Raw genomic sequence first — 22,457 nt, forward strand, 5'->3', positions numbered from 1 at the left:
CTTGTTTTCTTCGCTATGTAGAGATTATGCGGCTCATTATTCACCCCCCTGATGCACTCGTCGCCCACTCTAGTTAGACTGCGCCATTCAACCCCTTATATATATTATATTTGCGCCCGTTTGCATCTACTCTGTAGATGTGAGCGCCGCTATAATATAAAGCTCTAGTTCTCTATACGAGATTGAGAAAGAGGGGGGAGATAAAAAGAAGAAGAGATTTCACCTTAGATTTCTGGGCAGCAGCCAGCATCAGCCAACCCAGCGCTCTATAGACTCTCAACTACTAGGGGTACAAGTACAGTATATAAGAGCGGAGCACTTGTGAATTTTTAGGTGTGATGTGATCATGTGAGCTGCTGCCAAGTAACATATATACAGGGCGACGCTGCATCCTTGATTTATGGTAATTGACGTGATGTGTACAGCTCTGAAAAGAGCGGATCGAGCAGAGAGAGCTAGTGAGAGACTTGTTGCCGGCTAATGCGACTATATTACTCCATTATAGAGACGTGAAACTATAGTCTAGTAGTAGTAGTCGTATATATAGAGTACACTCCACTTGACGCTACTATAGACTCTCTCTCTCTCTCCTGGCTGTATATAGATTCCGTGTGTCGCATATATTTACTTGATGTAGTTGCAGAATGCGTGCAGTGAGTGTGTAGTATATATATCGCCAAACGATCCATTTTCAGCCACTTGAATTATTCGAGCGCGTTTTTTTTTAAATGCAATTCGGTCAAACGCTCACGAATGGGCGATGAGCTCCGGTGGCAGAATTGATTTCCGTCCGGGCGACAGAATTCGATTGAGACTGAGACAGGCACACACGTCCTCTCCTAACCAGTTTCTTTTTTTTTGTTTGTTTATCTTTTAGGAGTTTGCTCTTATTTGGCACATCATTGAATGTATTATACCCTGTGAGCATTTGAATTTTACTGGGCAATTTCTTTGGCAGCAGCTGCAGCAGCAGTGTTGCCTAATCAATATTAACGACGCCCCCGAATGTCTCCTTCTTCTTTTCTTTTCTCCACTCACCATCAGAGAGCTCCTGATATGCTATAGACGATTATTTCGCGTCGATTTCAATCGCGCCAGCCCAATGGGGCCGGTGGCGCGCGGGTTATTCTGCTGTCGCTGTAATGACATGAAACCCTCACCGAATCAAGAAAAGAAAAGAAAGAAAAAAGGAGCATCGTCTTGTTTCTTTCGGCTCCTCTTTCTCATCAGCAGTTCAGCGCCGCAATACTCCTTGCTCTCGGGCTCCTAGATATATGCCCTTCAGCGGCAGCTCCCGTTTCTGTTCAGTACACGGCGCGTTGCTCGCTGCTGCTGCTCTTATTATTATTCAACCCTCCCAATTAAAAATCCGAGAGAGTCTCATCAACTCGTCCGACCTAATTCGTTAGGCTCGGAGCTTAGACACAAATGGCGTTCGGTGGGTTATATAGACAATATGTACGTATATATATCTATCTTTTCTTTCTTTCTTTCTTCTCCATCCAGTAGAAAAGAAGAAGAAGAAGAAGGGGGCGAAAGAGATTTAGTTTTCCCTTGGCATTTCCCTCCGTATAATAATAATCAGAAATAAACGAACGTCAGAGAAATCCCAACTTTAAATTAAAACAAAAAACAAAAAATATTCTGATATATAAAGAGTGGAGGGGGGTTGGGGATGGAGTCGGCAATGCAAAGTGTTGAGAGAGACGATGAAAATAGGAGGAGCCAAAGAATTGAAAATCCTCTTGTAATGCAGCGCAGCAGCTTTTTTTCGGTGAGAGATGAGCGACGATGATGACTTAACGAGCTTGAGAGCAGATACACTCAATTTTCTCTCTCTCTCTCGTCTTTTTGAGAATCTTTAATTTTTGAAGAGCCAAATGAAAAGGAGGAAGAAGAAATTGTTGTTGTTTGCTGCTGCTGCCGAGCTGCCGTTGTGTGTAGTTGCTTGTCTGCCGAGCGAATAGAAGAGTTTGGGAGATAAGAGAGATGGCCATGTGTTTCAAAAACTCGAGAATCACCAGCCATTTGTAGATAAACGATCGTGAGCGAGAGCCCGCCAGTTTCAAAATGTGCCATCGTTTCAACTTTTTTGTTTTTTGTTTTTCTTTTAGTAGTGTTTATTCCTCCACCAACTTGTCGACTGACCTTTTAGCCTATTGGCGCGTCGTGTACAAGTGCGTATACGACCAACCACCAACAAGATGAACAACTATGCCGGTTATAATACATTTATAATTCCTTTTTTTTTTTAGTTTGAAGCATTTATATAGGCCCTGTGCTATGGCAATCTCATTTTCCGTTCTGAAATAACCTCGTGTCTTTCTTTTTATTGTCTTTTTTTGATGATTATCTCCTTTTTTATTTTTATTGTTATCGTTTTCCCGATGAATTCGAAACGAATAATGACCGCCGTCGTTACTATTACATCGGCGGCCGGCAGATATTACGAGAGTCCCAACCAACCGAAATGAGCGATTCTCCCCATTTATAATCACAATAGAAAATGAAGAAGATGAAGAAGAAGAAGAGATGAATGTGTGCCGATGGGAGAATGAAACGGCGGATGTTATTCTACACAGACATTTCGAATCATGGCTCATTACTTGGAACGGAATAGGGACATTTGGACACACACACAAGTTTTTTTAAAAGGAGAAAGAGCCATTGGGCAACCCTCTTCTATATAGCCCCCCTCCCTCCCGCTGTTGAATGAGACGTCCGAAAAGAGTTAATGGCTCGTATTTATAGAATATAGTCAAATAACCGTCCGGTCGCCGTCGGTGTGATGTGTGACTTTGATTTCCAATCAATGCCGACATACACTCGTGTGCGAAATTGTCCATTTTATTGAAATGAAATGAAAAAAAAAAAAACCCAAAATTTATTTTAAGAGTTTTTCCTTTTCAACACAACGAAAATAAATTACACAGACAGACTACGGGAGTCACACCTTTTATTTTAATTCGTCAATGACGATATATGTAGGTTGTTGGCGTCCTTTCTATCTCGACTGTCCAGCAGCAACAAAGCGAGGAAAAAAAAACCCCATCGTGTATATATATATAGTGGCTGTGTGATTTGGAAACTCTTTCATTATAAGTTTCGTATGTGTGTACACGTCACGTAGACGCGCATATAAAAGTCGGTGGTGCCACCCGACGAAAAAGGGACGAGAGAGATTTCGTCATCCGCGCTCTCGCTATCTGCGAATTACAATGCCGGGCTAGCTCGCTTGTATGTACACTATACACATCCCATGAATAAAATAGACACAGCACTACTGGCTTATTCCATCAATATATTATTATGACGATATTTATAAATAGAGTTTGATTTTCCCTTTTTTTTCTTTCTGATATTCTTTGATTCTATTGGCTGCAAACGTTTGAATGTTTTTAAACGAAGCAATTGGACATTGAAAGGGCGACCGCGTATTAACAGGTTATATTCTTTTGTTTTTTTCTTCTTTTATTCTTGCAGAGATTCCTCCTGGCACACACCTGGTGATTACGTTCGCCACCGTCTGGTTGGCTCTCTCGACGCGTCTGGAATGCTTAAACACCCTGGACAATTGTGTGTGAGAACAACATTGCATCAATAAGAAGAAGAACGTCTTTGATTGTGTTCTTCGTATATTTAATGGCGAAAGAAGAAATGACAGTGAGAAACAACTCGACACCGTTCGGATTAAACTGCGAGTAGATTGGAAATGAATTTTTCTTTGCTCATTTCAACAGACTACTACTCTTTCTCGTATAGGATATTCATCACTGGAAGGGTTGGTTATACATGGCCGGCAGCAGAGTTGTGCTTTTTTTGGGATTGAGAAAAAAAAAGGAGAAGACGTCATTTTTGATTTGAAAACTCAAATTAAATTTGGAATATTATTATTCCATTTTTTTCGCTTGAAAAAATAAAAATAAGAAAATAATAATAATAAGTAGAAAAATGTGTTTTTCAGCCAAGCAGCCGGGGGTCTCTCTTTCTGGTTGGTCGTGTCTGTTTGTGTGTCTGCGCGTGAAGATAGTGGTGGTGCGTTTTTTTTCTCTCTTCTTCTCGGGGGGCTGCTGATGGCGCGGGAGCTGGTGGAAGGAGCTGACTGGCGGATGGTGGGAGCGCGTCGGTCGGCATTAATCTGAATCAAGTGTGCTGATGGGTCTCGATTTTTCAAGTGGCTATAGAGTCGATGGGGGGGGGGGGGAATGAGAAAGAAAGAAGAAGAAAAAAAAATATAATAAGGGAAAGGCGAAAGAAATAGATTACATAAGCAAGAGTGAGAAAGGGCATCCAGAGCTGTTGTACACATATACAGCGCCAGGAGGCTCAACTATATCCCTCCTTCCTTCCTCTCTTGTCTTTTTGAACATTTTTTTTTTCTTTTTAGACACATTAAATTCAGTCTATTTCATTTATTTTTTTTCTTTCGGTTCCTTCCATTCGATGGAGGGGGGTTCCCGTTTTCTTTCATTTTTATAAATAATTTTATTTTTTTGGGGTTTTCTTTTCTTATCGGTCGCGCGCACCAGCTGGCTGACAAACGACCCAACGCCCGCCAGCCAAAAAACCAAGCCGAGCCAAAAAAAGAAAAAAAGGAAAAAGTTGTAGCAAGTCAAAAATTTGTTGGATGTGCACAGAGAGAACAGCCTATAGTCTTTTTCCTTCCGCCTTTGGCCTCCGTCATCAGCAGCAGCGAGCGGACGGCCAACACGGTAGGATGGCTGCTCCGGTTGGCAGCTACTAGCGCGGCCCTCTCTTTGGAGGGGGGAAATTTTCGGTCGACTTCCGGCTGCACACGACACACACACACCGGCACATCAACGCAGGCGAATCGCAATATATCAGTGGGAAAAAAAATGTATTATATTGTAGTGTATATCCAACGTCGCGCAGCAGTCGATCAAAGTGTGTACATGTGCGGACGTGTTGCGTGTTGGCGCACTACACACACAGCAACCGGACGACCGAGCACACAACCCGCCCCTGCCGAGTTTGTCAACGGGGGGGACGACGGCCATACAGCAAAAATAAATTCTTCATCATCGGAGAGAGAGAGACACACACAATCGATAATCACCTATACATTCGACTTTGTTTCATTTTATTTCTATAGAGGAAGCGGACGGTGTGTGTATATGTCATTTTCTTTCTACAACTGGTTAAACAGATCTATAGAGCTATAAGGTTTTGTGTGCTGTGCTGGCACACTCGGCCAGTCAACCAGCACAGTACGGATAGATATATCTCATCATCCCACGGCTGCTCACATGGAATTTTGTTTTTTCCCCTTTTTATTATTTGGAAATTGTCTTTTTTTTTTTAAAAAACAGGGAGGACTCATGTCGTTTCCTTTCCGGTTCTCTGCCACCTTATTTTTTTCACACTTTTCCATACGCTGTGACTGTGTTGCAGTTGGATATCGCCTGTCGAGAAACTCGTCGACCAATAGGAGAAGCTGCTATATATCTCCTACTACCCTGGGTTAGGTGTAATCATAAACCCCCTCCCGACACATACATTGTTATCGTGATTATGTGCTCCGATTAAAAATAATACGAAAGACAAAAAAGAAATAATGTACAGAGAAAAATATGTGTATGTATATAATAATAATAAGTGTGTGTCCCTGGGTGTTGGACGATGGGTGTGATGGAAATGAGTTCATTTCAAACAAGATGGAGCCATCTGTTGGAGATTTTCTTTCACGGTCACGCCGGCCACCATCATTATTATTATTTGTCTACGAGCCTCAAAGAAAAAGAAACAAGAAGAAGAGAAGTTTTTTTTTTAAAAAAAAGAAAGAAAAAAACAAGACATTCGTGAAGAACTGAAGATGGCAATCTGTGATGTGGAGAGAGAGAGAGAACCGACGCGGGAATGTATTTCTCGCCGCGTCCGACTGTTTGTTTGTGTGTGCGGGTTCACATACAAGAGATATCATTCTCTCCTATATACTGTATAGGTATAACATATATATATCTAAAAACAAGAAGAAGAAGAAAAAAACAACAACCCCAGACGAAATAAAAATCTTAGAAAACACGGTGTAGAACCCCGAGTCAGGTGATAGGCAATCGCTCGAAACGATCGCCTTACTTTGTGTTGTTGTTCTGTGTTTTTTTGTTGTTGTTTCTTTTTGGCTATATAGCGAGAGTCTCTGCTCCTTTTTTCGTTGTTGTTCTTCTTGTTGTTGGAAGAATATTTTTCTCGAGAGTTTGTTTGATATCACGTCACGACAATCGGTCGTCTATAAATTCTGAACACGGCCGGGATAAAAAGAATTGTTTAGTGTAGTATAACTACGACAACAACAAAAAACAGACTCGACCGACACTGTCTGTGTTGTAGTAGACGATATACAAGGAACTGGTTTTTCTATATCTTCAGTGATTCCCCCCTTTGCCTATGTCTTTTATGTCTATACCAGCCAAAGACAAACGAAAAATCACTTGTTTATAACAAGAGACAACTGCTGGGAGCAAGCCGGTATGCGTAGGTGTTGGTGAACCAAAAGGTGATGGGAGCTATCTTGAAGAACAAACTCGTTAGAGGACGAATTCATTCCAATTTTGGGGAAAATATATTTTTAAGATGATCAGTATTTTTTAAATTTGTTTTTGAATAAAATTAAAACAACGGGCAAATACAATAAGGAAAAAAACAACAATAAGGCGAAATAAAATATTCAATGCGGTGAATCATCATCCGACGACAGTTAACGCCAACGGCCATCAAAGCTTCTGATGGAAAAATAAATTAACAGAAAATGATTCGGCATCCACGAATTATATTTTTTTAAATTAAAAAAAAAAACAGCAATTTTTCTGAACTCTTTTTTTCTTCTTCTTCTTTCTTCTTCTTCTCGCGATAATCAACCCGACACTCCATTTTTTCATATATCCATCAATTGTCCGCAGCCCGGCGGGCAATAAAAAAATAACAACAACTTTAAAACATTATTTTTGCAGCAGCTCGATTCCAATTTTTATTTCTTCAGAAAAAAAAACATGTTCAAATGAAACTCTGCGCCATCCGTTTTATTTTATGTGATGGGTCATTCACACGAAATACTATAGCTATATCTCCCGGTCAAATGATATATGGTTCAATACCGGTACTGTGCTGCTGTCTATTATAAAATACAAACTGCAACAAACGCGGGGGGAATAATACACACAATGTGTATCTATAGTGTTTCCACCTATTACAGCCTTTCAACCCGTCGGCTAAAGCCAACAACACTCGGGTAAAAGTCTCCTACAGAGTGTCTAACAGGAGATTATCCGGTTACGGGATCCTTCACGCGTATAGCTCCCAGACCGTGGGCCGCTGTATGTATATATGTATGCGCGCCTCCAACACACACACACAGCGACTTGTATATTATATACGCGGCGTAACGAATGGTCATCATCAACCGAAATGATAAATGGTATCAATAAAAGGCGAACGCACGCGATACGGTCGTCGTACCACTATACACAATCTACAGCGCATCATCATCAGCACATAAGGTTCTTCTTCTTCCTTTTTGCCTTCTTGTGATGTGCCGTTCAACCTATAACAAAACATAAAACTAATAATACATCTGGAAAGGAGGAGGAGGGGGACTATCTTGAAGAAGAAGAAAAAAAGAGCTAGAGAGAGAGAGACAACTGGGCGCTGACGGATTGCATTTTCGTGATTAGACAGCGCGCCGGGAATACGTAATGCCCATTGTGTCTCTGCGACTTTTGCTGCTGCTGCTGCTGCGCCTCTCTCTCTCTCCTTTGCTGTGTGTGTCTAGTATATATCTCGTCTTTTTTTTTTTTTTTTGCATGTTATGTGTGTTGTGTATACATATGGGCGTCTGGAAAAAGAGAAAAGAGCTTTAGATTTATATATATACATGTTTGTTTCTATTATTAGACGACCGGGAGAGAGAGAAAAAATAAAACGAAATATAATAATACCGCGTGTCCTGTTTTGTTATTTTTTCCTTTTTATTTTGTGTTTGCAATGTGTTCGCTTCTTCGTCGCATTCCAATTCTTTTTGGCCGTAGATTCCCTTTTTTATGTCTTTGCCAACGCGAGCGTTTCTGCCATCGCCAGAAAAAGTAAAAATAAGAAAAATAAGAAGTTTCAACCAATCGCCAGTCAGTCAGATGCAGACTGGAAATAAGCGCGCGAATAAGCAAAGTCCAACTGCCGGCCTCGTCTCTTCTCTCTATATACTACATACACCGTCGTGCCGAAGAGAGAGAAAACAACAAAAAAACGAATCGAATCGGTCCAACTTGTTTGTGACGGACGTTGTACAACACACACACGGAATGTAATGGATCCGAGGGCGCGCTCGTCGGCGGCGATCACCAGCAGACACGCGGGTCTATCTCGAAATTCAATTTCGACCAAAAGGGGAAAAAGAAGAAGGGAAAACAACAAAAATACATATAAATATAAAAGAGAGTCTCTCTAACCAACAAGGCCATAAATTCCAACGCCCGTATGACTTTGACTTGACGGCATGAGCTCCGTTTCGGACGAGATCCACCCCGTTCACGGCATATCAGCAAGAGAGTCTGTAGTATAAGTAACTAGACTCGACTCCATTTTGGCATTTCCATTTTCGTCTTTTTTCATTTATTTTATTTTAGTTTGGTTTTTTATTTTTTCTATTTCTTGTTTCATTCTTTTTTTGGCGTGTCGTTGAATATATCCAACAGGTTATATTCTATATACAGTCGCTTCGAATATATTTTGCAAGTTGCACCTGTGTGTCAGCCGCGCGCTAGACTGCCGCTGTCGCTGCTGTTTCGGGGATGGAAAACAAACAAAATACGAAACGACGACGACGACGACGATCTGTTTTCCATTTTAGTTTTTTTGTTGTTGTTGTTCATCTGATTACAATAGCGCCCGCGACCAGAAAAGAGTCAACCGCTCAGATCATCCAGCGATGGCACAAATTCAAACTCTTGTCTAAATATCCCAAGGTCGGAGTTCCGCGCTGATTCGCCAATCGTTTGATAAAATAAAATAAGAATAAAAAAACATTTTTAAATCATAGATAAGCGCGAGTCTGAAAAAAGAATTCCACAAAGAAATCGCGTAATCGTTTTTATTTTATTTTAAAATAAAAATAAAAATAAAAATAAAAATAAAAACGAAAGGGAAATCCAAGAAAATAGACGAAGAGATAGCAAAAGCCAAGAGACTCGTACCGTGCAAGAGGCTATAAGAGAACTCTCTGTGTGCAGCGCACAAAAGGCAAAAGGTGGATTTATTATTTTGTTTTTCATATTTTTATTCTTTTTCAAGAAGGGGATCTTTTTTTTCTCTTTTTTGTGTTTCTCCTTCGAAAAAGGGACGAAGAGAAGAAGAAGAAGAAGAAGAAGAAAAAAAGGAATAACCATCTTCTCTTCTCTCTTATATTCTCCGGGTTGTTGTATACAGCTCGCATCCATCATGTCTTTCTGTGTTTTCTAATTACAAATCTCATCAAGCAAAAGATTTTTCCTCGTGCAGTGCAGCAACGGCGGCGGCGGCGGCGGGCAGCTGCAGCAGCAGCACAGCGGCGGCAGGGAGTAGAGAGATAGACCCGGGCTGAAGAGAACGGCGGGCAACAGGCGAACTGCACGGCCATTGGTCCCGTGGAACGACCGCAGCGCGCCAACAGCAGAGATGAATCAAAAAGATTATTTTCTTTTTTCGCTTGTTCCCCCCCAAACGAAAAATGAATGCCCCGCAGATAGAAACCTTTTACATTTTCTTGTTCTGTGAATAAATGCTCCGCTGTGTGTCTGCTGTATTACATACGCCAGCCCAGCTAGCGAGTTCTCTTTTGCCCTCCATTAAATACAAAAAGTTTTCCGTTTTTTTCTTTTTCCCATCTCTTGTTTTTCCTCCGTCGCTTTTTGTGTGTGTGTGTGTCTGATTCTAAACTGATACAAAGGGAATCGCGCACAACACGCAGCATCTTCTTCTTCTTTTCCGTTCGGCTCTTCTTCTTCTTTCTTCGTTCTGTATTATCCCTCGTAAATAATGATGTCATTAAATGCCAGTTGAAGCGCGGAATTTCCATCAACCCAAACACCCGGCCGGCGCATACACGGAAGACGGAACGGAACGAGTTCTACACATCAATTTCAACGCGCAACAGCGCGAACCGCACATTCTTTTTTTATTTTTACTTTTTTCGACAAAACAAACGAAAAAAGAAAAAAATGGGGAATTATTTAAAAGAAGAAGAAAATGAAATGGGAGACAGCGGAGAGATTGAAATTGTCGACGCAATAATAACACACGACGTGTAGACTTGCAATGTACAAACTGCGTACGAAATCATCGAGAGACAATCACGAAACGACAAAGGAGATGTATGCAGTATGGCGTGTGTGTGTATTTTCCGTATCCCTACACTGCGGAGAAGAAAAACGCCGGGCAAAAGGAGGAAATGATTTTCTTTTATTTGGTCGTTTCCATCGTTTCCGTCCACGAGAGTTACACCGGCAGCCATCCGCACCGACATCAGATGACAAGACTCCCGCAAAACCCCAGGAGAAATGGGGGGAAAAACAAAAATCAAATTCACCGGGACAACCCCCATAAAATGCCACCGATCCATTCGATTATTATTTTTTACCAAACCAACATCTCAAAAGGGTTGCGTAGATTTCAAATAGAAAACGAGCGCATTGTGCAATCAAGTGGATTTCAACATTTGAGAAAAGAAAAAGAAAAACGGGGAGAATTTCTTCTCTGAGATGCGAGGAGGCGATCAAAAAAAGGCCCCCCTGTTATTCTCACGTGATATTATACAATCTACTATATACGTTTCTCTCATTTCTCCGTCATGGAAATAATACACAAGGAACGACAGCAGCCCTATAGCCATCAAAGCGACTCGAACAGAGAAAAAAGAAGAGTCTGTATAAGAAAAAGTACATCTCAGAGAGAGAGAGAGAAAAGAGACAGCCGACCGTGTTATTCCCAACGTTGGAACATACTAAGACCATCAGCAGTTTGGCTGATATGACGGGCTTTCTTCTTCTTTCTTTCTATAAGATGATGGGGGGGAGGTAGGTAGGAAGAAGAAAAAAAGGTGGACACAAGTGGAGGGGATTTTTTCCGAGGACAGAGAATATATAAGAAGAAAAAAAAAAAGATAACCCCGACCTGTATTAGCTGAGCCAGCTCGCCCAGCATGCCGCGAGATGGTAATCATCATCCAGGCAGCTCCACAGCGCGGCCCCCACCGTCACAAGACGAGAAGAACGAACAAGAAAAGAGAAAAAAAAAAGGAAAACGAAATGAAAGAAAGAAATATATATATATCTAATGTATAAAAGAGAGACAGGTAAATGTCTACCTTTCCTTCTTCTTCTTCGTCTTCTTCTTTTCCAGTTGTGTTCAGTTGAACAAGTTGGAACCTTCCAAGTTTTCTTCCACCCCGGTACGCCATTATATTCTACTGTAGACGCCCGGCTGCGATGTTACATGCGAGATATTGAAATCTCTTTGGCCGGTCTCTTGATGCTCTTCTCTCTCTAGCTCTTTTGGCTGCTGGATGGCTGGCTGCTACTTCTGTTGCTCCTGCATGTCCTCTCGTCGTTTTCTTCTTCTCTTTTCGTTCGGATGAATTATAAGCAGAGTCGCACACACGTCACCCGTTTTTCTTCTTATATTTCTCTCTTCTCTCTCGTCAGAGGGAATTCAGACGACAGCCACTGAAGGCTTCAACATTTTTTTCCGGGGTTTTTTCTTCTTCTTCTTTTTCTTCTAGTCCCGACGAATGATCGCGCGTGTCGCCTACAGCGTTCAGCGGCGAATTTTTTTATTTTATTTTTGGTTTAGTCCGTTTGAAGGAAGACTTCACGAAGAGACGGTGATAGTGGCGTGTCTGGCGTGGCAGCCAACTGCCAATTACTTATCAAGTCTAGCCCAGCGCTAATCACATAGATTATGCAAATAACAGCATTAGGTTACATACTAGAGACGTGTACTGTATAGCCCGGCGCTGTATTATGTATTATATAGCGCTGGCAGGCGGCCGTATCGGCAGTCACGGCCATTGTCAGCCCCGCGGTTTGATGGCGATCATCTCCTGACCGAGAAATCCTATCCCACGACGAGTTATAAAGACCACGGTGACAGTGAGCCGCTACCATACCATACCCAGCGGCTTCCCACTCGCAGCACATTATTAGTCGAAACGTATCACTTTGTTGTCTATTATATATTATACGTATACTCAGACAGATATACACACAACTATATCTCTCATCCACCGGGCTACACAATATCCATTCTCCGCTCTTTTTTTATTTTGCGCTTAAATGTCAAACTTCCTCTTGTGTGTGTAATCCTCTCCAACTCCGGCAGGAAAACGTAATAATAAAAGTTACGACTAATTGAAAGAAAGATCTTTCGGAAAGACTAAAATGGCGATCGGTATATAATAAATAAAATATCAGCTGGTCTTATATCGGATTCACATAATCTTCGTTTTCCTTCTTTTCTTCTTGGTCGTCTCCTCCTACTCATCGCACACACACCACCTACGCACAGACACCGTTGTGCAATGTAGTACTACGATGGCGTACGTGTGCGGTTTCGGTTTCATCTTGTCGCTTCCTTAAATAATAAAAGAGTTCGCGGTGCAGTGTGTCTTCGCATGGCTGGTGTATAGTACAATCCGATATGGTTTTTCTTTTTTTGGGAATTGTATATACACATTGATCCGCGAGCTCGCAATCTTAAGCTATATATACGTGTATGTATACGATAGATATATATATAGAGAGAGACGAGTTATTTTTACGCTCAAGAAAAAAGAAAAAAAAGGTACAACTGAATGCGAATGATTTATAGCCGTGAAAGGCCTAGGGTTATTATTAATATTTATTTCTCTTTTCCTCGGTTGGCGTCGCGGCCGGATCGAGATAACTCGCACACTTAACCCGACGGGGCGTACATGGATATAGCCGCCCTGCTGGCATCAAAAATCTTATTAAATAGCATACGGGACACAAAGAAGAAGAAGAAGAAGAAGAAGAAGGTACCAAAACTTTAAAAAGGAGAGCTCATGGAAAGAAAAAATGGGGAATTCTTTTCGTTTGCTTTGCTGGCCGGATCGTCGTTCCACCTCATACATATTCGGCGGGCTGTAGAGTAGAGCTTCGACTCTCCAATGTGCTAACAAAAGCAGGTTTCGTATAGAGAGAGAGAGCCCCTTTGCTGGAGGTCGCTTTGTATTTTTCGACGTGTGCATTTCGGACGCGTATAAATATCTAATATGTATAACAAGTGTGTGTGTGTGTGTGTATGTCTGGGGCAGCAAAGCAACAAACGTGGATAATAAGCATCCGACGGGAACCGTGTGTAAACGCCGTCCTGCTATGTGTATATACGTGATGCATATTTTTTGGTTGGGCCTTATTCTCGCAGGTTCGGCCGAAATTGTGTGTGATAGAGGGAATCGTCCAAAATGGATAGCCAGGGTCTTCCCAGGAAAAAGAAATAACAAAATTGTGGACAGGAACCGGGTGAAAAGCGCAGCGGGGTGCGTTCGCCAGACGCGCGGGGAGATGCGGAGGAAGTGCGTACAGGGCACCCCCTCCTGTTTCATCCCACTATAGAGCAATACATAATTGGGCACTTGTGATGTACAAGGCCGGAGTATAAGCATTGCATATCTATACGAAAAAGAAAAAAAAGAAAAAACCAAAACGTCTGTACGACCAACTGAGACTCTGATGATGAGCTCCCTCCTGGACGATAAATTGGTTTCCTTGCCCCACGACCTCCTAAAGTCTAAAAGTCTTAAACTCCTATCTAGAAGCAGGATATGCATGCTGTACAACATTATGCGCAAGGAGCCCCATATAGACGGCCTATATAATATAATATAATCACCGACAATGTCCATTGCACACGTAGGATAGTATACATCTTGGAAGCGCAGTTGAGAGGATATAAACTAAGCCGCTAATTGAATGCCGCTCCTTAACCGTAGACGTAATGGAACTACATGAAAGTCATGCTGGCTTTGGTTGTTTGCTGCTGCTCCTGGCTGCTTTTATTTTTCATTTTCTTTTCACTTATTCCCCCCCTCACACAAAAAACTTTATTTTTTTACTAACTTTTTTTTAGGACCTGCTGCTGGGCGATTCAAACGCTTCAACACTATCTGCGTTAAACATTACATGGGTAGACGTTATGGCGCGGATATATAGTAGTAGTAATACTACTACGCCCGGTTTAAAAAATTTTATGTCGGCTTCAACGACCCTTCAATTACGATATTTTGACTACTTGTGTGTGCTATTAAAGTGGTCCCACACCACCACTAAAGCTTGATGTAAGGATCAATCAAAGTACGGAATCACCTAGCGCCTTTCTCCTCCTTCTTTCCTCTGTCGCTCTCTCTCTCTCTCTCGCGTTCCGTCTCAACAAAAAAATTGATCGCACGAAAAAGTAATCGCCCATTCGACTCGATATGGCAACCATTTGCGGATCCAGTAGAACGCGACCAATTGGTTTTCGAATTTGGCGTGCACAACTTCTGAATTGACGGAACTATTCGTGGAAAATAGGAAACAAAATAAAAGTTTGGTTGTAGTTCACTTTTTGTGTGTTGTTTTGTTACATTGTTCTTAAGTTATATTAAAAGTTTATGTATCGGACTGATGGACATAGTAGCACTGAAACGGATTTGACTGCAGCGCGGTCTCTGTAAAAATAAAGAATAAACATTTTCCAGGAAAGGACAGACCAACACCACCTATGGTGGTGAGCAAGAACTGTTCAGTTGGAGTTAAACAGTGGCGTAAAAGCCGTAAATAAAAAAGAAAAATCAATCGCATCCCAAATATCTGGTTCTACACTCTCCGGCGAATTGGTAGTAAAAATACGAAAGAAAAATATCTGATAGAAATGGAAAATATTGAAGTGGACAACAAAGAAGCGTCTGACATGTTAAGTGTGTGTAATACTGTAATATGACCAGCCGTGACGTAATAGTACATTATGCCGATAAACTGGAAAAAAAAGTTACGGCGATAAGGGTTCGTCGAATTGAGTCGAAACATACACAGGTGACACTTCAATATACAAATATACAACGTAAACACGGCCTGGACGGAAAGCTACACTCCGGGCTCCACTCCGGGTCTTCCTTTGCTACCAACTTGAATGGACGCCACGTAATTGCTTAAAGAAGTGAAGTCGCTTTGACACTGGTCTTACCTCGTCGAGCGAATGTGGGAAGAATTTCTTCCATGGTGATGGTGTGGAGTAAAAGTTGCTCCAGGATGCAAAGTACCGATGTTGCTCAGGTAAACTTAGGCGGAAACCAATCCAAATCTTAATTTTGTATTAGCGTTTCAAAGTCAGAATCCACGCAAATCTTGAAATTATTGTACGAATAAAGCGTGATTGAATTAAGATACTCTTTAAACCTAATACAACCTAATTTAACTAAAACTTTTTACTTTAGGGTTCTGTTACATTTTTTCAACCCAAGATAAGCCCAATAATACGAAGCAAGATTAAAAAAAAACAAATGATATATTCTTTTATAAAACATGCAGTTCGGGGGAAAAACCACGACAAGGGGTCCGGTCCAAAAGGGAACTTTTCGATGCTTAACCCTTGATCGAAGAAAATCCATAATAAAGAAGAAAACAACTTTATTCATTCTCTTGGAAATGGAATGTATATTTTTTAAAGAATAACATAGGGGTTGTAACTCAGTGGTAGAGTGTTCGCTTTGCATGCGAAAAGCCCGGAGTTCAATCCTCCGCAACTCCAAACTTTTTAATTAAATAATAAAAATTTTTTTTTGTTTTATCTTTCTTTTATTGATACCCAATCCCAAATCCAAATACCCAATTTTAAAACTAGTCTCAAATAAAAATAGTTAAAATAATCACACTTTTCGTTGAGCTAATTGTTCCATTTCGCATCGGTTCATCCGAAAACAATGCCAACCTTCTTTTTCAGTTAAATCCAATGCCCCCAACGATTTGTAGAATTCGATAGATGGCAGGTTCCAATTTAGAACAGAAAAATTCAACCGTACACAGTCTTCCGTGAGTGCTGCCTAAAATAAGATCATTATTATTAATTATGAAATTCCGCTTCGTGATTTTGTTATTCATAATTAATTTATAGTGAGACAAACCTGGGAAACAGAACGAAAGAGAGACAGACCAACGCCTTTTCTTCGATGTTGAGGTTGTACGTAAATATCTTCCATATATAAAGACTTCCCTTGCTTTTTCAAACCAATATTGCGCCATGTGTTAAAATTATTCCACATACATAATTAATATGTAAATGCATGCATAATTACCCAAGTGGAATATGTAAAGAAATATAACGCGAAGCCAACAATTTGGTTTGAATCTTTCTCCGAAGCGACAAAAGCTTCAAAAAATGGACGAACCCCAAATCCATCTTGCTCTAGAGCTGTAGCAAAATAAGCAAATGAAATAAACAAATGCTAATTTCGAAAATAAATTAAGGAAAGTTTAATCATACCTTTTGAATCAATCTGAGGGCCGTCAGGCATCTTTTCGTAGTCAGCTAACTCCTGTTAACAACGCAACAGTTAGTTTACAAGATACTAAATAAAACACGGGAACAATTATGTACACATTTTAACTCTTTACATAGAAGCATAAAAAATAGGTGCTAGTACGCCACACAAAACATGTAAAACCTGAATGTGTGTAGGTCAATGCGACGGTTAAATTTTAAAATGAAAAAAATAAAATAAAAATGTTTTAAATATATAAATCAGTTTGGTTTTCGGTGAGACAAACAAGTGATATAAGGTACCTGGATCAGTCGGTGAATTGCTTCACAATCTTCTTTAATGGCTTTTCGAATAATATACCGCTCCATTATAGTATAGCCTATCTGTAATCCGTGACACACAGCAGAGTACACCTATGATATAACTGACATGAAGCATTAGTTTCAATATTAGCTTTTTTTTCCTTTTTGTTAGTTACTCTTGAGGTCTTGACTAATATCAGTAGATTTGAACTTCAGAAGTCGTTGCTTTTCATTTATACAACTCATACCGCTAAACAAGTTTACTTTTTGCGGAAACACGGAGATTTCAGAAGTTGAAGTAAAATATGAATTATAAAAAGTGTCGTCTGTTTTATTGAAGTATGATTGAAGTATCATGTTCCTAATTGTTTTTACTGTGACGCTTATTGTAGTAATTATAAAAATATCTCATTCTCTCATGTTTGATTTCTCTAAAACACTGTGTGTGTGTATGCTGAAGACTCATTATCTAAAGAGCTGGAATATACTACACAGTAAACATGTTGTAACCGGTTTGTACGATACGTTACAACATTTCAGAAAGCCTGACTTTCCCTGTCACAAAAATGTATACCCATACTATTGTTGTATACAGTATCACAACTTAAAGATGACAGAATTGTAAATGTCTTTGAATGAATTACCCAGGATCGAATGTCTTTGCGCTCCTTAGCTGAAGTCTCCCACTAGAAACGTAGCCGTCAAATCTACAGCAGACGATAAAAAGAAAATTTCTGAAAACAAAGTCCAATTTTTTAATCAGCCATAGTGCCACACCAGACACCATATAGTAGTAGTAATAGATCGTTTAGTCTCAACATTGTCTGTAGTCGTAGATTTGAGATTTCTGCCCAATTTTAAGAAATCAATTATTCACAACAATCATCGCTGATTGTTTTTTAAAAGGCCAGTTGTCACTCCCACGCATTCTTCTATTTTTTGCTTTAAACCGAATGAGCTGCTTGAAATTTTATTTCCGGGCGACCGTGAACACTAAACACGGCAAAACTTGTAAAGGAGGAGTAACATATTGATGGAGAATTTCAGAGGTAAAACAATTAAATAGGCAAATGGTAAAAATCACTTTTTCTTCCGTTTGTTCGTAGTTGGTTTTTTTGTACTTTTTTCGTTTTTGTTGGACAATGAGGTTTGACTAACTTCCTTCTCAGCTCCATCAATGACTGGAGGTAAATCGTCTTCAGTAACGTTTCTGAAGTATTTCGCTTGTAGGCGTTCTCTGATGAGCAAGCCTCGTATCAGCCTTCGCCAGTTATCGTAAACACGTTTCTCACGCTTCTCTCGTTCACGCTGCTCTTGTTCTTCGTTAGCCGCCTTTAAAAGATAAAATTGAATCAGAATTTTTGTAACGTTTTACAAATGATAACATTTTTAATCTCTTAAATAAGACATTAAAATGTAGAAATAACTGACCTGCCAAGCATCCATTAGAGTCTCTACATGTTCGTCACAAACAACAAATCCATCGTAGACTGGATGCGACCAACCACTGTGGTAATCCCATCCCGTCATAGCTTTCCAAAAACCAAAATACATTTTAAGCAAAGTGAAAAATACTCATTTATGCAATACGTTTTACCTGGAGCGCAATCAATTCCTAGTCTCCTTGCAACTTTGTTCAAGCCTAAAAAAAAAAAGTAATTTTTTTAAACGACCAGGAACACTTCAAATCAGAAATGCGCATTTATTACCTGGAATTTGAAGGTGCTTGGTCCCTTTCGGTAACATGCTAGGTAGAAACAATTCTACGTTACCATATGCGTTTCGTGGAACGACACCATCAACTGCTGGGGGAGGAATGTAATCCTCAATCTAAACCAAATGAGTAATCATTTTGAAAAATGTAAAATAAAATAAATAAATAAATAAAATGTCCCAGTCTCAGAACCCATTTTTACCTGCCAATCGCCGAATATTTCGAGAGGCTGATCAGTCACCATTTTTTGAGAGTAGCGATCCCATTTTGGACGGGCCTTAACTACTTTGTACGGCTTTTCACCAATCTTAAAGGAGAAACAATAATTGAAATTTTAAAGTTACCATACATCTTTTCATTCTTAATCGTTCTTTTAGCATTTTTACTCACTCGAACAACTTTGGCTTCCTTCAGCCAAGTTTCTCGCGAATGAAGATTTTTTACGCACTCCCTTGCATACACAGGTTCCTTACGTATGTAACCCACTGGAATGGCAGTTGGAGGATAAATTGCTTCAAACTAATTGATAAAAATAAATTGGGTTAAGCGAAACGAATTTTTACTTTATAATATAGAATAGGGTTTATACCTTTAGCAAATGCCGCTGAAGAGCATAGAGTGGATGAGACTTGAACTCTGAGATGCTGGTGGGCATGGGTCGATCAGTGAGGCTTTTTTCCATGCTTTCGTCTTCGGCCTTGGATCTGGGACTAGGTTTTTCTCGATGAATATTCAAAAGTTTACTCCAGGTAGGATGTGCTCGCTGTTTGCGAGTAGTCGACAAAAACGAGGAAGCATAGCGGGCTGTTACATCCTTCCATGTCAGATCAAAATTGTAAGCCACTGCGTATAGAAGCGGATCGGATGCGTTCCGCTCTAAATGACGATCACAATGAATCTGACCAGAAATGACATCCACACTCATCCACTGTTCTTCCTGTTCTAAATAGACTTCCATCCATACGTCGGTAGTTTTCTTCTTTTTTGCTAAAGCGTCGCCTTCACTGTCAGTGGAAATGATTTTCTTAGACCGTTTTTGAGCATTACTTTGAGCAGCGTGACTCTTGTTCTTTGTCGAAGTTGTAGATTTCTCTTGGATTTCGGAATCATCAGAAGTGGGTTCTTCATACTCGTCAGAAGAACTTTCCTTGTTACGCTTGAGAGTAGTTTTCGATTTTGGTTTTTTAAAGTCGCCTTTAGTCGTACTTTTTTTAATCTCCTTCGGGGAAGTCTTTTTCTTATTAACAGAAGTTTTACTAAGCGAAACAGCTTCTTCCTCCGTGTCATCAAAAGGGGATTCTTCATATTTTACTGGCTTCTCAGCTGACTTTCTTCGACTACGTTTGCGTAAATCATTCGGTGGATCAGAATTCTTCATTTGAGATGTTGAATCCTTGATTTTTGAAGTGCTAGGCCGCGACTTATGAGCTTCTTGGGGGTTTGCGGCACTTTTAGTTTTTGGTGATTCAGGTTTGAGACGACCTTTTCCAGCTGTAGCAAGAGCTTTACCTTTATTTGAACTGTTTTTCGGGTTAGCAATTGTCTGCTCAGATCCTGATTTAAAAATAAGAATTTACCGATAATCCCAGATTGACCAACATTAACAAGTTTCCTTACCAACAGTAGATTTTGCGGATTTCTTGGTCCTCCTGTCAATGACGCACCGAACGTCAGATGTATTAGCTTTCTCTATCTGGACAGGGGAATGTTTCTTCTCTTTTGTTTTCTTATTTTGATCTGGCGATTTCTGTTGAAGTTCACTTGAATCCACTTTGGCCGGTAAAGGCTGAAGAGATAAAACCAGCCGAGATAAAATACCTAATGAACGGCACACGGCAACGCAGGTGTAAACTAATTCTTCAACGCTCTGAGCTTTACCAGAGGAAATACAGTTTAATATGTCTTTTACTTCTGGATTACTTTGGGTTACTCTCGGTGTGCCCACATTAAAGTGTTTTGCTACCCATTTCATAAATTTTTCTAAATAATTAAGATCGGTGCGGTTTGGTGGGAATCCTGTTGGTGGAACAACAGACAGCGCTGAAGCCATCACCACTGGATCACAGAGCATTTTATTGACAAGGTAGCCGTGCGCTAAAAGCCCAACTAATGATACCTGATGCAGATCCTGGGGACAGAACAGAAATGATTAAATTTATCGATTTCAATAATTATATAAACATTTTTCATACCATTTGAATTTCCTTACGTATTCGATTGATTTTAAGACGAATAAAATTTTCAACGTCTCGTCCCTTCTTTTTATGTTTCAGCCCTGTAACTTCGAGGGTGATTTCGACACTTTTAGGTAGTTCTCTATCTTGTTCAGGGACATCACATGATGGCTTTACTCTTTCCCAGTTTTCATCATCATCTTCAGAGCAAGAAGAGTCTTGAACTTCTTCTTGTTTTAGCATTTCAGCTAAACTGATTTCATTAGTCTGATTTCTCTTTACAGCGTTTTTGGTCCTTGTTTTGGTAGGAAGTTGCTTTATCTTCTTTCCTCTTGCTTTAGTTGAAATGACTTCTGTTTTCATTACTGATTCATTTTCTTGTTGTGATTCATTTTTTAATGCTCTCAAATTTTGTATCCAGGGATCGACACCAGTTGGAGAAACATCCAACTGTTCCACAAACTCTTTTTGTAAGGAAGTGCAATGCGATCTTTCTTGATCCTCTTTCATACATAAACTATTTGTCATTACAGAATCTTTATTACATTGTTTTTTTGAAGCTGATGTGGTAGTTAAGCAGTCATTTTCAGAGTCTGATGAGTCACTAAGATCAAGTTCGGATTTCATTTTAGAGATATCATAACTTACAGGTTTGAACCCTACATTGATTGGAGCTTGTGCAACTACTTTTGCAATTTTCTTTCTTGGAATGTCTTTAAAACTGGTTTCTGAATGTCTATAATTTCGTTTAGCTTTAGCCAACTTGGCAGCAGATGTGGATAAAGGCTCTATGCTGGTTTCTTCGTGATCTTCTGTTTCTTTGTCTTGATTCACAAAATCATCATCCTCTGAGCTACACACAATTTTTGGAGGTGGTTCTTTTAATTCATCATCATCACTTTCATGGTAGCTTACTTGATTTCTGTTAGAAGATCGAGTGATGTACCTTTTTCTCTCAGCCATATTTTCTTCTGTTTGAGGGCTTTCAGATTTCCTCTTGTTAGCTCCTTTATTTGGAGCCATTTTAATTTAGATAATCTCGTTATTATCTTTGCTTCGTAAATTTTTTAACCCACGCGACTGACTTTGAAATTTGATCCGTAGCTATTTAATCTTCAAGGACAAATAAAAGAAACATTTTTTTTCTATAAAACCAACATCACTCTTAAGCTAAAAAATCACAAAACTTCAATTTCTGACACTGTTGAATTTGAATGTTGATTTGATTCAATTTGATTGATGCAGTATACAGCAGACGACGATGTTATAATAAATAATACTCTGCATTCTGCAATCCGAGGCCCCGAGGGGTTATTTTATTATAGAGTGACATCTAGGGCCAGGGTTGAAAAGGTAAATTTAAAAGGTAAGTGAAAAAAATTGGTGAAGCGGATGAGCGTAGTTTAAAAAAAACGCCAATATATTAAAATTTTTATTGTAATGTTGATAAATTTGGACACCCAATTTATAGAGCATTCTTGATTCTCGATGAAAGCTTGAAATTTTTTGAATTTCCCTGGCTTGGGAGAAAAAAAGGAATTCGTATGAAAAAAACTTCTCTCTCTTCTTAATACCAATTATTCAGCTTTTTTTCGTGTACCTACCTAATTGATTTGTTAGTTACAAACGCATTCACAATCATCATCTTTAGACCAGAGAATTCCACAAATTGCCCCTCTTGAACCCGGAATGAGAACAGCACTCTTTTCTTTTATAATATTTTTATCAAATTTCATCCAGCAAAT

General features: G+C 39.8%; 2 protein-coding genes, 1 long non-coding RNA gene and 1 other non-coding gene across 7 annotated transcripts; 2 read left to right on the forward strand and 2 right to left on the reverse strand.

Moving 5' to 3' along the window:
• Window positions 1-1,921: 1,921 nt before the first annotated feature.
• Window positions 1,922-3,782, forward strand: LOC124204251. The gene is made up of 3 exons (XR_006878796.1): window positions 1,922-2,044; window positions 2,115-2,220; window positions 3,484-3,782. It is a non-coding gene; the product is annotated as an uncharacterized LOC124204251 (long non-coding RNA).
• An 11,938-nt stretch (window positions 3,783-15,720) lies between these two features.
• On the forward strand, window positions 15,721-15,792 carry Trnaa-ugc. Its single transcript has one exon. It is a non-coding gene; the product is annotated as a tRNA-Ala (tRNA).
• A 24-nt stretch (window positions 15,793-15,816) lies between these two features.
• On the reverse strand, window positions 15,817-17,643 carry LOC124204077 (thialysine N-epsilon-acetyltransferase-like). 4 transcript variants are annotated; one of them, XM_046601086.1, is made up of 6 exons: window positions 17,469-17,643; window positions 16,825-16,935; window positions 16,525-16,576; window positions 16,337-16,452; window positions 16,166-16,258; window positions 15,817-16,084 (listed from the first exon to the last, which is right to left on the reverse strand). In XM_046601086.1, the coding sequence occupies exons 2-6, from the start codon at window positions 16,888-16,890 to the stop codon at window positions 15,911-15,913; spliced, it is 501 nt and encodes a 166-aa protein (XP_046457042.1). In that variant the 5' UTR covers window positions 16,891-16,935; window positions 17,469-17,643; the 3' UTR covers window positions 15,817-15,910. The 4 variants fall into 4 exon arrangements, with proteins under 4 accessions (XP_046457042.1, XP_046457041.1, XP_046457043.1 ...); XM_046601085.1 differs by having other exon boundaries at window positions 16,825-16,946; XM_046601087.1 differs by lacking the exon at window positions 17,469-17,643 and adding an exon at window positions 17,001-17,443 and having other exon boundaries at window positions 16,825-16,946.
• Window positions 17,644-17,778: 135 nt separating this feature from the next.
• On the reverse strand, window positions 17,779-21,990 carry LOC124204076 (DNA repair protein complementing XP-C cells homolog). Its single transcript, XM_046601084.1, has 9 exons — window positions 20,731-21,990; window positions 20,156-20,666; window positions 19,128-20,092; window positions 18,929-19,057; window positions 18,741-18,845; window positions 18,534-18,654; window positions 18,422-18,466; window positions 18,256-18,356; window positions 17,779-18,156 (listed from the first exon to the last, which is right to left on the reverse strand). The coding sequence occupies exons 1-9, from the start codon at window positions 21,733-21,735 to the stop codon at window positions 17,905-17,907; spliced, it is 3,234 nt and encodes a 1,077-aa protein (XP_046457040.1). The 5' UTR covers window positions 21,736-21,990; the 3' UTR covers window positions 17,779-17,904.
• Window positions 21,991-22,457: the final 467 nt, after the last annotated feature.

The sequence above is a fragment of the Daphnia pulex genome, chromosome 10 (assembly GCF_021134715.1).
Source record: "Daphnia pulex isolate KAP4 chromosome 10, ASM2113471v1".
Taxonomy (NCBI): domain Eukaryota; kingdom Metazoa; phylum Arthropoda; class Branchiopoda; order Diplostraca; family Daphniidae; genus Daphnia; species Daphnia pulex.

Coding starts and splice junctions, on each gene's coding strand:
- LOC124204077 (XM_046601086.1), bottom strand. CDS start 16,890: ATGGAGCGGTATATTATTCGAAAAGCCATTAAAGAAGATTGTGAAGCA. Junction 16,259..16,336: donor TCTTTACATATTCCACTTGG/GTAATTATGCAT, acceptor GGTTTGAAAAAG/CAAGGGAAGTCTTTATATAT. Junction 16,085..16,165: donor TCTTTCGTTCTGTTTCCCAG/GTTTGTCTCACT, acceptor ATCTTATTTTAG/GCAGCACTCACGGAAGACTG.
- LOC124204076 (XM_046601084.1), bottom strand. CDS start 21,735: ATGGCTCCAAATAAAGGAGCTAACAAGAGGAAATCTGAAAGCCCTCAA. Junction 18,655..18,740: donor AAATATTCGGCGATTGGCAG/GTAAAAATGGGT, acceptor CATTTGGTTTAG/ATTGAGGATTACATTCCTCC. Junction 18,357..18,421: donor AGGAATTGATTGCGCTCCAG/GTAAAACGTATT, acceptor GTTTTTGGAAAG/CTATGACGGGATGGGATTAC.